Source organism: Caretta caretta, chromosome 6, assembly GCF_965140235.1.
Source record: "Caretta caretta isolate rCarCar2 chromosome 6, rCarCar1.hap1, whole genome shotgun sequence".
Classification (NCBI taxonomy): domain Eukaryota; kingdom Metazoa; phylum Chordata; order Testudines; family Cheloniidae; genus Caretta; species Caretta caretta.
Window position 1 is genome coordinate 80,718,752 of NC_134211.1, and position 14,609 is coordinate 80,733,360.

The 14,609-nt window shown below is 42.1% G+C and overlaps 1 protein-coding gene across 4 annotated transcripts in view; it reads right to left on the bottom strand.

Moving 5' to 3' along the window:
• Positions 1 to 14,609, bottom strand: part of PRKD1 (protein kinase D1) — a 297,785-nt gene that overhangs the window by 122,999 nt on the left and 160,177 nt on the right. The window contains exon 1 of one of the 4 annotated variants that reach the window (XM_075129741.1): positions 13,816 to 13,953. The exons of the other annotated variants lie outside the window; for them this stretch is intronic. Within the exon in view, the coding sequence (XP_074985842.1) occupies positions 13,816 to 13,830 (15 nt within the window). The 5' untranslated portion in view covers positions 13,831 to 13,953. Of the gene's footprint in view, positions 1 to 13,815; positions 13,954 to 14,609 lie in introns of those variants that run through there. 4 annotated transcript variants of the gene reach the window in all.

Genomic DNA, 14,609 nt, shown 5'->3' on the forward strand with positions numbered 1-14,609 from the left:
GAACTGGGAAAAGGACAAGTTAGAGGAAATAAGGCAGAAGAGGGAGATGGGTCACACTTGCGGGAAATGAGCAGAGGAATCTGTGCCCACCTGAGAACACTACTCTCTACAGCCTGGAATGGAAACCAAGATTCCCGGGTCCTGCCATTCATCTGTTGTCAGCAAATATCTATGAAACCCATTGGCAAAGCATCCCATCCTCATCTTGTGCTGCTCCACATAGAGGATGACAACCAACTTCTGCTATCAGTTATTCCATTAGCTCAAGTGACAGAGGTCTGTATGGTAGCTCTAAAGGTTCTAACCCTACAGATGACCTATATGGGTATCAATATGATGCCATATGATGGAATTTCGGTTCACTTTTTAATAAACACACAAAATGTTAAAAGAATATTAATAATGTTGCAAAGTCAAGAACTCAGAACTTAGGAAATGCCAGAAATAAGATTGCCTTTGCAACCTTAATTCAGTCCCCTTGTCCATATGCACAGCTGTTGTTAATTAAATGATTGCATAGTACTTTTTCCCTAGGATCACTGCATCATTCAGTGCAAACAATGGACCACTCTGAGGATGAATCAGGATTGTGTAGCGAAGGAGGCTGTTGTATTTATGACCCCTGCCTCACTTGTTGCAGAAGTTGGAAGGTGTGCAGTGAATGAGGCAGGGGATTGCAGGAAGAAAAGGGATGATTTCACTCCTGGTTAGGGCAGCTGGATTCAGCCTTGGAGAACTGGATTCTATCCCTGCCTCTGCCACAGAGCTCCTGTGGATGTTGGGCAAGTAACTTAAACAAAACTTTTCACAAATGGTCATTAACTGTGTATTCCTCATTTTCTGGGTGTTCAAGCTGGGGTCTAATTTGCAGAACTGCTGAGCACTCAGAGCTGCAACTGAAAACAATGGGAACTGTGCTTTGAACATATAAAGTACTATATAACTTTAAGTACGCTGAAAAATCAGGTCATAGGCATTTGAATTTGGGCACCCAAAATCAGTGGATATTTTTGACCTAAATCTCTCTGAACCTCAGCACCCCATCTGTAAAATATGGATAATAGAATCATAGACTATCAGGGTTGGAAGGGACCTCAGGAGGTCATCTAGTCCAACCCCCTGCTCAAAGCAGGACCAATCCCCAACTAAATCATCCCAGCCAGGGCTTTGTCAAGCCTGACCTTAAAAACTTCTAAGGAAGGAGATTCCACCACCTCCCTAGGTAACGCATTCCAGTGCTTCAGCACCCTCCTAGTGAAAAAGTTTTTCCTAATATCCAACCTAAATCTCCCCCACTGCAACTCGAGACCATTACTCCTTGTCCTGACATCTGCTATCACTGAGAATAGTCTAGATCCATCCTCTTTGGATCCACCTTTCAGGTAGTTGAAAGCAGCTATCAAATCCCCCCTCATTTTTCTCTTCTGTAGACTAAACAATCCCAGTTCCCTCAGCCTCTCCTCGTAGATGATGCTCCCATTGTAGAGTTCATCTCCATTCCAATTACCCTGGACCTCTTTTAGCACCAAGCAGACGCTGACATCCCGAGCTGTCTTGCTACACTCCTCACAGTATCCCCTGCTCAGATTAGCTCTCCGGCAGACGACTAAATGGTGCATTGTCTAAAGAGAGGCTTTTATTTACTTAGCAGCTGAAGGCTGAAGAGCTTAAGGCACAATATGAGTGCTGGTGGGAGTTGTCCAGCCATACCCTTCCCACAGCTCTATTAAGCGGAGTGTTTACCCTGTTGGCTCTTGGTGAGTAAATGGATCTAGGTGCTCAATCCAGTACACCCTGCAACTTATAGAAATGAGAGTTTGAAAGGAGAAACAGAGAATAAAAGCCTGTTGTGTCCTTTGCTACATATGGGCCCGAATCCGTACTCCTTACTCAGGCAAAACTACCTGTTGGTTGCAGGATGAGTGTCTTAGCTTGTCTATCAATCTATCCTCATTGCTGTAGCATCTGAGCTCCCTGCTGTCATGCTCCTGACAAGAGCCCTGCGAGGTATTAGTTCCATGTTACAGATGGGGGACTGAGGCATAGAGAATCATAGAATCATAGAATATCAGGGCTGGAAGGGACCTCAGGAGGTCATCCAGTCCAACCCCCTGCTCAAAGCATGACCAATCCCCAATTAAATCATCCCAGCCAGGGCTTTGTCAAGCCTGACCTTAAAAACTTCTAAGGAAGGAGATTCTACCACCTCCCTAGGTAACGCATTCCAGTGTTTCACCACTCTCCTAGTGAAAAAGTTTTTCCTAATATCCAATCTAAACCTCCCCCACTGCAACTTGAGACCATTACTCCTTGTCCTGTCCTCTTCTACCACTGAGAATAGTCTAGAACCATCCTCTTTGGAACCACCTCTCAGGTAGTTGAAAGCAGCTATCAAATCCCCCCTCGTTCTTCTCTTCTGCAGACTAAACAATCCCAGTTCCCTCAGCCTCTCCTCATAAGTCATGTGTTCCAGACCCCTAATCATTTAATACTATCCCCTTACCTCACAGAGGTGTTATGAAGATAAATTAATTTAATGTTTGTGAAGGACTTAGCTATTATGGTGATGAGCATCATAGAAAAGCCCTTGAGAAAATTAATAATTCTGTCTGCAGCACACAGTTTCAATAGTGTGCAGTAAATAAGCCCTGGGACCACATATTAAACAATCAGGAGAAAACAAAATATTGAATAGCAAAATATTAAGTGAGCACCATCCACTCGGTGCACTGAATGAGGCAGGGAAAAACACAGTATGTAATGGTGTAATTAAAGACTGTATCATAATGCATACACACACAGGGGCTGAATTAAGACTGTACAAGCAACCTTAATCCTGGGATTTCCTAACTTTTGAGTGTTTAACTTTGCAGCCTTAATAATGTTTTTTTTTAACTTAGTTTGTGTAACAGACTCAAACCATAGACTTTAATGCCAGAAGGGACCACCATGAACTTCTAATCTGACCTCCTGCACATTTCAGGCCACAGAACTTCACCTACCCACTCCTGCAACAGGCCCATAACTTCTGGTTGAGTTACTGTAGTCCTCAAATCTTAAATTAAAGGCTTCAAATTAGAGAATCCACCATTTACTTTAGTTCAAACCAGAAAGTGACCCGGGCCCCATGCTAAAATGCAAATAGTGGCATTTTCTGGCCAGTTCAGTGAGGACTATGAATTTTCACATCATATCACATTAGCTCAGATAGCTAGAAGGCATGGTGTCCACAGATGTGCAGCGTGATATTTGTCACCACTATACTGTCATTAATATTGTAAGCATACTGAATATGCATTTTTTCCTTGTTCAGGTTCTTCCTCTATAAATCATACTGGCACATTAAGTGCATATGGCTGAGTATGACTTAATGTTTCTAACTACTGTGAAGGAGCCTGTTAGGCAGTGTTCTTTCATATGACCTAATATGACAATCAGACATAAAAATGGTACTGAAAGAAAACTCAATTACATTTGCCAGCACTAAAGACAAATTCTCTTGAAGCTTTCCAAAGAATACCTGATAGACTGTGAGTCGTTTCCCTTCCAAATTGGGGGAGGGGGATAAGGATTTCTTTTTTAAAATGTCTCACATTTTACTCTCATTATATTAAGAATCCAATATGCAATGGCAGCTGCATTTCTCCAAAGGCAGAACTGAGACAATCAAATTTTTTATGGTGTATCAGCACTGACGTAAGATTTTATATTTTAGGTAAATCACACTTTAATACTTTTTTCCATTTCTTTTGATGTGATTATTCTTACAATTTGCCCAGCAGATATATTTTTAACTTTTTTAAAAAATTAAGTTTTAATGTATTCCCTGTTTGACATAACAAAATTTTAAAACTCCTACAGCTTTCTACTTTTTTTGATATTATCTAAGAACCCTGTAATTTTACATGCCAGAAAAGACAGAACACCTAAGAATAAATGCCTATTCAAATTTATAGAACAGCATTCAAAGATGCATTATGTTTCTCTAGAGGAACTAAAGGTCAGAATGTATGAGAAGACAAAAATGTTTTTCAAATAAACCTACTGAAATGTTTTTCTGATTACCCATCCTACTGCAAAATTGTCTTAAAACTGTTATCAGTATTCATATGGGACATGTCAAAGCGTAGATATTTCAAACAGAAAACTATCTGATAGATTTGAGTATTTGAAAATATAAAATGAGTCTAGGCAATAAAAAAGTGATATTTTAAATAAATACATTTTTTGTCTCCTGATTATTTGGGTTCCTTTCATCTGTGCTCGGCATTTAGGATATTTAAGCGGTGTGTGCAAGTTCACTGAGATGTCATTTTTACATGAAGAAAGAAAAGTACAGATCAGTTAGAGAAGTTCTATATAGCAAAATTCTGAAATTCCCTGAAGGAGCGCTGACGAGTATGTCAGGCATAAAATGAAGGATAAAGACCATTTCTCGATAAGAGCTAGCTTATAACACAACTCCATTTGTCAAAAATACCCATTGCTTTTTATTAAGAGTGGAATTCATGGATCATCAGGACTCTTTGGCCACCAATGGTTTAAAGATATCTTTTTGGTGGTTTGTTCTGGTACCTATGTAGACCAAATATATGATAGAGAAGCTGGGGCTTGGGAAACATGGTAGTTTATGTGAAGATCCTTCTTACAAAGTGGTCTACAGAATTAAAAAGTTGGAGAACTATTATCCTAGGATGTTCATCTTCCTTCCCATCTTAGAGCTCTTGGGAGACTTGAGGGAAGGAGGAGAGTTAGACCGCCAAAATCCCAAATGTATGTCAACGAGTGTTTTGAGTTGAAGTAAGTTTCTGGTTTTACACAGTCTGTCTTAGTCCACCACATCAGAACAGTCTAAGAGCCCAAAGGCTATTGCATCACATCTGCCTAAGAAACATAATAAAATTAGAGAAAAGGGTGATAAGAATGCTAAGAAATATGAGAACAGAAGCAAGGAGAGATTTTTTAAGTTTGATAAATTTATGCCTTACTTAACAGGCCCACCTAGAGCTTGTGAATCATGTTTTTTGCCCTCAACTCAATCCCACCTCACACACTCTTGTGCTACAATAATTGCCAGAAGACCAAGAGATAACACAGACTGGCTACACGTTCCATTTATGCCATTTGAAGGAAAGATAGTGGTTATTCCTGCTTAGATGATTACTAGATTATTCAAAATGAAAAGCAAGTAGGCAGACCAGAACTTCTTCTGCGGAACTTGAAACTGAATTACAGGCCAACCCTTCTAAAGGTCTCATTAATGAGAACATGCCAGTGGATTGGATAATTACATTTTTAGAAAGTCAAATACTGGCCAGGAATGTAAGGGTGCTGAGAATTCTTCCAGACATTCATTAGTTACATTTATGGAAGAGTTAATGTAAAATATGTTGGACTTCATGTTCAAAACACTTTACAAACATGGACCCCTATTCTCTCCACTGGAATGCAGGCTATAGCCTTTCAGAGGCAGAAAGTGTGACCAATTGTGTCTACAGAACTGGACAGCAGAGTCCAGAAAGTGGGTGGAGTTTGCTGAGGAGGTGGCTAAGTAAGGGGTCTTGAGAGATTCACTGATTCAGTGCTTCTCCATGGCACCCTACATAAGTTAGGCTTCTATGGAGCCCTAACATGTATTAAAACTGCCACCCCATTACAACAGACTTCTTCCATCCCAAGAGTATTGCTCCTCTGATATAGCACCAGTGTGAATGTAGTCACTGAAGAGCCCTACTAAGGGCTGATTCAGCTCTAATTAACTCCCACAAATTTTTGGCAAGGTAGGCAGACATTAGGCCCAGTTTACAGATGAGAAAACTTAGTCTGTCTCAAGGCCACAGACAGAGTCATTGTGGGCAGAGTCAGTAATAGATGCCAAGGTTTCCAGATTCCCAGGTCAGCTTTCAAAATACTAGACCACACCACTTTCTGAAAATAAAGAAAATTCTGATAATACATTATCTGAAAATATAGCATGAAATTTTTAAGGAGATAAATTAGTTCAATCTGTGGCCCACTGACCTAAAAATTCAAACTTTAGGGCAGGTGCACAAGATGAGGAAGATAACTTTTCTATACCCATACTGGCCTGCAGACCAGGTCCCCAAGGGGACATGCCCTGATAATCATGTGACACTTATCCTTCTCCCTGTTCCCTAAACTGGATAGGGCCTATGTTGCATTGAGCAGGTACATGTTGCTCCTTACTAGAGCAGCGAAAGTTGGCCCCGCTACACATACCCAGGCCTGTTCTGTGGGCCTGGCCAGCAGGATTCACACAGAAGAGGATGCATGTGCCATCAAACCTGCTCACTTTTATTTTTTATCTGTCCATCAATAGCAGAATTTAAAAATAGCAAATAAAACTGAAAATATTTTCAGCCTCTGAAAAACTAAAGCATTAAACATGTAAATGAAAAAAAGCCTCCTTTTTAGTATCAATAGTGCCTCACAACCTGTCATGGCCCACAACCTTGTAAACTGGAGGGAAGGGAAAAGAAGGGAGAGAAAGTATAAACAGTCCATCATCCCATGGAGAAGCCTATGACAGACTCCCCTCCTTCCCGATCCGTCCAAAAACACTCAGAACTGCTGAAAGCATTCTAAAGCATGTTTTCTTTACTAGTTGCATTTATCTAATAAGGTAACTTTTCACATCCATTGTATGAAATAGTTATTCACATGTTTTCAAGCCAAGTCCTAATTTAAATTGTAATTATTAAGGTTTGTGGAAAATACTAAACTGCCACAGAGATAAAAGCTACAAAACAAAAAGCCTGAAGCAAATTTTAATTACTAATAACCAATATACGGTATGTATAGCCATTGGGTGAAGCCATTATTGATTTTCAAATTTTGTTGCCATTTAAACTGTTCCTGATAAATCTTTAAAAGACTGGCCTATATTCAGATTCAGGAGCCAATTAATGGTTGGCACCATTTGCATGTTACAATAGTTTTCTACCATCAGGTGGAAAATTAGAACCCAACCAGTTGCCACTGAGGTCATTTTGCCATTGTTTTCAAGAGAGCAGAAACAGGTACCCTATGCTGACCGTCAGACATGAATGCTGAAAATGGGTATGAACTATACATTGGAGGCATTATTTTCAAAAGTGTTAAGCATTTGCCTAACTCTGGTTTCTCTAAAGTGAGGCCAGCATTGAGAGCTGTTAAAAATACCTTCTTGGAAGCCTTGCTAACATTACAGCCATAAAAAAATGTAAAAAAGTATATACTATATTACATATACATGTGTATTTACACACAGAGACAGGAAAATTAACACTAATTTTAAGGTTTCATAAACCAGAGGCTCCCAAACTACAGACTTCAGAGCACTTGCTGGTAGTCATTGGATTGCTGGCTGGTGAGCATGGTGCTGGCAACATCTTCCTGGCTTCCAGAAGACCTCTAAAAGCAGCTGAAAGAAAGGGAGGCACTACTGCTACATAGGACAAGAAAATGAAACAGGATCCATTGTCACAGACCAGAACTGCCAAGAACTGGAGATGAATGAAGTTTGATGCACGTAAATAAATGCATTATATGTGAAACACACACAACATGTAAAATGGGCCATATCTCACATCCTTAAACATCCTTAGTTTAAACTTCAGTGGGAGTTTTCTAGCTAAAGAATAAGTAGGTTGAGCCCTATTTACAAGTAAAACTGAGAAATGATGGAAGAAAATAGTAACACAATGAAAGCAAGCAAAATGAAGAAATAATTGAGAAAACTGATCTTCTCTTCAGAGTACTAAATCTTTCATAAAATATTCACACTTTTTTCTTGGAGCACAGAGTCCCCCAGGTTCAAGTTATGGATCTCTCTCTATGATTAAGCCTGAGGGGAACACATATAATCCTCCAGGCACTACAACAACATAAATGTTTAATAATAATAGAGACCTCAAACAGATTGGGGCCTCAGAATGCAAGGCACTGTACAATAATATAGAAATGCAGGTGTAGTAGGAAGAGAGCCTGAGACATAAGCCCTTGTATCAAAGGCCTGGTGTGAGGCCTGAATTAAAGTAGTGGTCAAGCCTTGCTAATATAAAGCAAAAGTTAGCAAGAGACAGGCTGTGAGCTCACAGAACCTGCAAGAACAGGGCTGATATTGCAAAAACACACACAGTCCTAAGAAAGGCTAGGCACAGGATACTCACACAAACACATTCCAGAAAGATGGTACCAGAACACCTCCCACCCTCAAAGATAACAAGTACACACTGACCACTCCTAAAGATAAGGTCAGGGTGACAATGTGATGGATAGAGATGTTTTGATCAAACCAACATGTACAAGGTAATGGGTGGTAACAACCCACGTCAAGGGGAAATACGTAACTTGTTTGTATTGGGGTACAAAATGAAGTCTCAGAGGGAGTGTCTTTGGCTGGCCCAGGGCATAAGGGAAAGTCCCGCCATTAACTAAGCCAGTCCATTCCAACAGACATACATGTGTTAGTGTACCTGTAACCATTGAGCTAGGACATTAGGACCGCGCTTCATTGACAATAAACCTGACCAAGTTCTTTGGGGGAAAAAAGAGAGAGAGAGAGAGAAGCAATTTATATTTTCACAGGTTATGATGCCAACCTGGATATGGAGACTGGGTGTAGTGCTCATGATCCAAAAGGCAAAAGGATTGTCAGATACCAAGAAGATAAATCAGTCACATCCCATGGCCAGAAACCTATTGATGCAGATTCCAAGTAACTCTACTGTGCTGGCTGCTGCAGGCCAAACCTGTCCGGCCGGAATGGTTTTAAAATTGGTGTGTGAAACAGAAGGGAAACAAGAAGAGGAACATATCCTTAGAGAATCACCTGTGGCAATACAGATTGCCTGGGCGTGAGTATGGGAGTCATGACCCAGGCACAGCATATTCCCACAAAACAATTTAGTAAAACCAAATAATGAATTGAAAAAGAACTGACTTTAACCAAAGAGACACATAGACAGTATAATGGTTGTTGGAAGGTGGATGAGGAGGTTAACTGTGAACAATTTATTATCCTTGCTGTATCCCCTAATACCGGTTCTAGTAATATACTTGAGAGGCATCCACTGACCATGAATCCACACAGATTAAGGAACAAAAAATAGAAACACCAGAAAAGACACGAGTATTATTAACCACACAACAAATAATGGACTACCACTTGATGGGCCTGGTAGGGGATAACCTAGCTTTTCCATACAACATTCAATCATACAAAAGGAAAGAGCAGAGGTATTGATTTATTGGTTCAGAGCAGGTGACACAGTAATTGGTTATATCAAAGGAATTGTTAAAGCATATGGGTTATGGTCAAATAGAATCACCTTTGTTAACCTGGAGGATGGGTGGAGTGCCTCCATTTATATAAAGAGCATTTAGCTAGAAGATAAGGGTATATACACAGGAACTTGGACCATGGCCTCAGAAATTAGGAAATGCATTTATCATGTACAGGTATGTGAAGGAGTCTGTCCAACTCAGACTCCCACCTTACCCCCAACCACTCACGTCACTACTGACACTATCTCATCAATGGAATGTCCAAACCTACAACCTTGGCCCACATCAGGACTCTTCCTGAACCCTACCACAGAGTATGTGGTAGAGAATATGGGATGGATATATATGCCAATAAAACTAAATTTTGCTAGTATGACCATGCCAATACAATGTCCACAACAATACAAAATTGGTTCAATTCAGAAATTGAAATTCAATTGCTATTTTGGAAGGGTTTTCAAAATCCCTTACTAAAACAGCAAAGGAGAAAGAAGAGAGGTCTTATGGGCACAGTATTGGGAATTTCAGGTCTTGGCATGTCCATATGGAATTCAGCAGATATCGAAAATCGCAATCTAAAAATAAACAGCATTGTTAATGGGATAGGTAAGGCAGTCAAAACAGGAGGAGGCATTAGCAGTCTATTGCTGGATCAACGTGCAATTACCATTGACAATATACATTCAATTGCTCAAGGGTTCAGCCACCTGAATTCTACTATTTTGTCAATTATTAACAGCATGGAAAAGAATGATGTTTCACTGGCAGTTGTCTGTGCGGCCTCTCTGACAGAGTAATTGAAATGATCAAACAAAGTTTATTACAATTACAAAACTGGCCACAAGTACTAGACCGCACAGACATTTTAAAACAAATACAGGAGCAAGGAGTAAATAATATTGCTCCTGTGTTTCTGCAATTTGCTAAATTTGATATGGTTTCAAGTTTAGATCATGATGACAGCAAAAGTCTTAACATCATGATGGCCATCCCAAGGTGGATGCAAGATCCAGTCAAGGCGTTCTATGCCAACAGTGTGGGAACTTTGGTAAATAATACTTATGTACAGCATTATCCCACTGTGCTCCTAGTAACTAAAACTGGCTTGGAAATTAATCAGGTTTGTTGCACAAAACATAATGGATGGTGGCTATGTGAACAATTGATACCAATAACACAAAAAGAGGCTGGGCTCAACTGGTACAAAAAGAATTAGCCAATCAGATGGTACAAATACAAGATGTGGTATATGCTTTGGGATATTCCAATTTTTCCATACATGGAACAATTTGTCCTGGAATCAATACAGGATTTTGTGTGGAAGTCACTAGCACAATTCAAATTGGAACCTATGCCTTTTGGCCAACAAGTAGCCTCAGCACTGCCACTGAAATTATTACTCCTCCTGGAAACCTACAAGATTTATTAATTGAATTGTTTCCCCCAGTGGAGCAATTACAATTGGACATACATGATTTGGTGGTAAGAACCAAGAAAGACTTAATATCCATAGCTCATCTTTCCAACAACAAACAGAAGAAGTAGAAAGTGTGCAAAGAGAGGTGGAAACTCCTTGATGGGAAATTCCAAAGGATGTTAGTCTATTTCCAATAATCAGGACACTTAGAGTAACACTGATGGAAATACAAGCCATAACATTAATTGCTCTGATTGCTACATGCAACGTCAACTATCCATATTATTCATATATTATCATTTATCAGAAGTTATATAGGAAATATATCTGGTATTTATCTATTCAAGGATCATGTATATATATACGCTCATATATACACCTATACTGCTCTATAAGGTATAAGCACAATACACTTATAATCGTGACCAAAGCTCTTCTCATCCACCAAAGCCCTTCTCATTGATCACCAATTAAATAAATATAAAGGCCTCCTCATGCCACCCAAAAGTTATCAAAGAACAACTCTAGACCCCACAGATTAGTTATGGTCCCGGGCCTAACATTCCTAGGTCCACCATAAGGGACTGACAATAATTGGAAAATGAAATCTGTCCATCAGTCGTACGAGGGAATGTGCAGACTATGGGACAGATGGGGCATGAAGTATGGATGGTAAAGTAAGGTGACCACATAACAGTGTTTATCCTACTGGATCATCTTCAGTCAATGCATTATGCTTTTCCGGGACAATGGGTAAACATCCTCCCCATAAAAAAGACAAAAAGTGGGGGGAATGTAGTAGGAAGAGAGCCTGAGACATAAACCCTTGTATCAAAGGCCTGGTATGATTGTGTGATGGATAGAGATGTTTTGATCAAATCACCACGTACAAGGTAATGGATGGTAACAACCCACAACAGGGGGCAATACATAACTTATTTGTATCGGGGTATAAAATGAAGTTTCAGAGGAAGTGTCTTTGGCTGACCTTAGGGATAATGGAAAGTCCCACCATTAACTAAGCCAGTCCATTCCAACGGGCATACATGTGTTAGTTTAACTGTAACCATTGAGCTAGGACATTGGGACTGTGCTTCGTTGACAATAAACCTGACCAAGTGCCTTCGCTATGAACCGAGTTTGTGGTTATTGAGCAATTCGATCAAGGTCCACTGTGCCAATTATCTGCACAGAGCTGGGACAGCACACAAACAACACACACAAGCAGCCAACATCTAACAACAGCCGGGTATATTAATTTACATAAATTATGTATTTAAAAAACAAAGATCTTATCTCTCACTTCTCATGCAATATCACATTGCAGATGCCAGAGTGGCTGTGGGTTTTGCATATTCATTTGAGATCTAGCAGTTTTCACAGTTCAGTCTCTCAGAGCATAAGAATGCCAAACTTCTTCACTGGCCTACTAAGAGATTCTAAACATTCTCAATTTTCTATTTTAATTTTGTTTCCAATCAGGATACACTGTGCAGTTACACTGTTCAATGCATTCCCTGCACTTGTAAAGGGGAAACATTCAATTATTTAAATTACCTAGAATTCATAGGTGACTAACAAATGTAATTAACTGAGATCTATCTTAGTGCTTATGCTGGTCATAAGCAAAACTAGATAAAACCATAAACCTGATCAATATTGTCAGGAATTGTAGAGCAGAGTTCTTGTCGGGGGTATATAATAGGGCACTACAGGGGTTTTGCTTAACTGAAATTTTGTTTAGTTGGACACAGAAGAGGACATCTCTATATGACATCAGCTGTCAGTCTCAAAATCCCAGGCCTTGGGCCAGCGGAATCTCAGTAAATGAGGGGTGGGAGGTGTGTGGCAAACTGGGAAAGAAAAAAAGAGTGTCTGACCAAGCCTAGGGGCTGTTTACTTTCATACAACAAGCCTGCTGCTGATTTAACTCATATAACTGGCATAAATATCATGGAGTTATTTATATTTGCACACACTCGTGCACAGACATTAGGTTCCACCAGTGATGTAAGGGCATGAATGCCTTAATACTTTCATTTTTCCCCCACTAGTACAGTTCTCCTTTACTGCCTTAAAGCTCTATATCAGGTGTTACTTTTGAAGATTTAAACAGCTGCTTTTCTAATTTTGGCAAACTGAAAAGCATTTTATGTGGTCTGCATTTCAAAAGAGAATAAGTTACACACCAAATAAAAGACTAAGTGCTGGTTGTCTGTAGCATTATTACTGATTTACTGAACTGTAGCAATTACGTACTGTAGCAAATATGGCACAGAAAATAGGGATAGCTGGCATCTTTTCAAAATGAGTAATCTGCTTCCTGATATGGAAAATATGAATGCCCTCTTGCTGACTTACAGGAATGCTTCGGATCTTGACTTCTTTACTGTATAGCAGGGGTCGGCAACCTTTTAGAAGTGGTGCACCGAGTCTTCATTTATTCACTTTAATTTAAGGTTTCGCGTGCCAATAATACATTTTAACATTTTTTAGAAGGTCTCACTCTACAAGTCTATATATTATATAACTAAACTATTGTCGTATGTAAACAAGGTTTTCAAAATGTTTAAGAAGCTTCATTTAAAATTAAATTAAAATGCTGATCTTACACCGCCGGCCCACTCAGCCCGTTGCCGGCCTGGGGTTCCGTTCACCTAGGCCAGCAGCGGGCTGAGCGGGGCCTGTGGCTGAGACCCCAGCTGGCAAGGGGCTGGGAGCCAGAACCCCAGACCGGCAATAGGCTGAGAGGGGCCGGTGGCTGGGACCCCAGACCAGCAGTGGGCTGAGCGGCTCAGCTGCTGCTGCTCAGTCTACTGCCGGTCTGGGGTTCCATCCTCCGGCTCCTGCCAGCCAGGGTCCCGGCTGCCGGCCCCGCTCAGCCCGCTGCCGGTCTGGGGTCCCGGCCCTGCCCACATAGAGTAGGTACCTACCTTCTCCCTGGTTCTAGCCATTCCCTTCCTCTCTCTCTGCACTGAGATGAGGGTGGGAGTGTGCTGAGACCAGGGCTGGGGGTGAAGGAGCAGGTTGGGGTGCAGGGTCTGGCCAGGAGCTAGAATGAGGGAGGGGGCTCAGGGTTGGGGCAGGAGGTTTGGGTGTGGAGCACTTACCTGGGCAGCTCCCATTTTGTGTGAAGGGTGAGGTGGGAATGTGGGGTGTGTGTGTGTGCAGGAGCTCTCATTTGGTGCTCAGGGCAGGGGGCTGAGGGTGTGTGAGAAGGGTGCAGGAGTCAGGGCAGGGGGCTGGGTATGTGTGGGGGATGCCGGAGTCCGGGCTGGGGTGTGTGGGGGGTGCAGGGGTGAGGGCAGAGGGCTGGGGTGTGAGGAGGGTTCAGGGGTCAGGGCAGAGGGCTGCTGATTTGTGAGGGGGTGCAGGGGTCAGGGCAGAGGGCTGGAGGGTGTGGGGGGTTCAGGGGTCAGGGCAGAGGGCTGGGGATGTGTGAGGGGGTACAAGGGTCAGGGCAGGGGGCTGGGGTGTGTGTGAGGGGGTGCAGGGGTCAGGGCAGAGGGCTGGGGCGTGGGGACGGTTCAGGGGTCGGGGTCAGGGCAGGGGGCTGGGGGGGTGTGAGGGGGTGCAGGAGTCAGGACAGAGGGCTGGGGGTGTGGGCTGGGGTCGTGGGGGTGCTCCCAGCCCCCTGCTCTGAGAGGCTCACGACAGGGGGCTGGAGGGGATATGCCCTGATTCCACCCCCCTCCCCAAGGTCCCCGGAGCAGAGAGCGTGCTGCGGTTCCGCTTTTCCCTTTCCCCCACGTAGCAAGGGCCGTCAGCTGATTGGCCGCAGGGAGGGAGAGGAGGAGGGGCAGGAACCCAGCACGCTGGGGGAAAAGAGGCAGGGGAGGGGGAAGCTTGCCTGCTCAGCAATAAGAGAGCGGTGGGCAGGGGACGGAAAAGAGCAGGCCGGGCC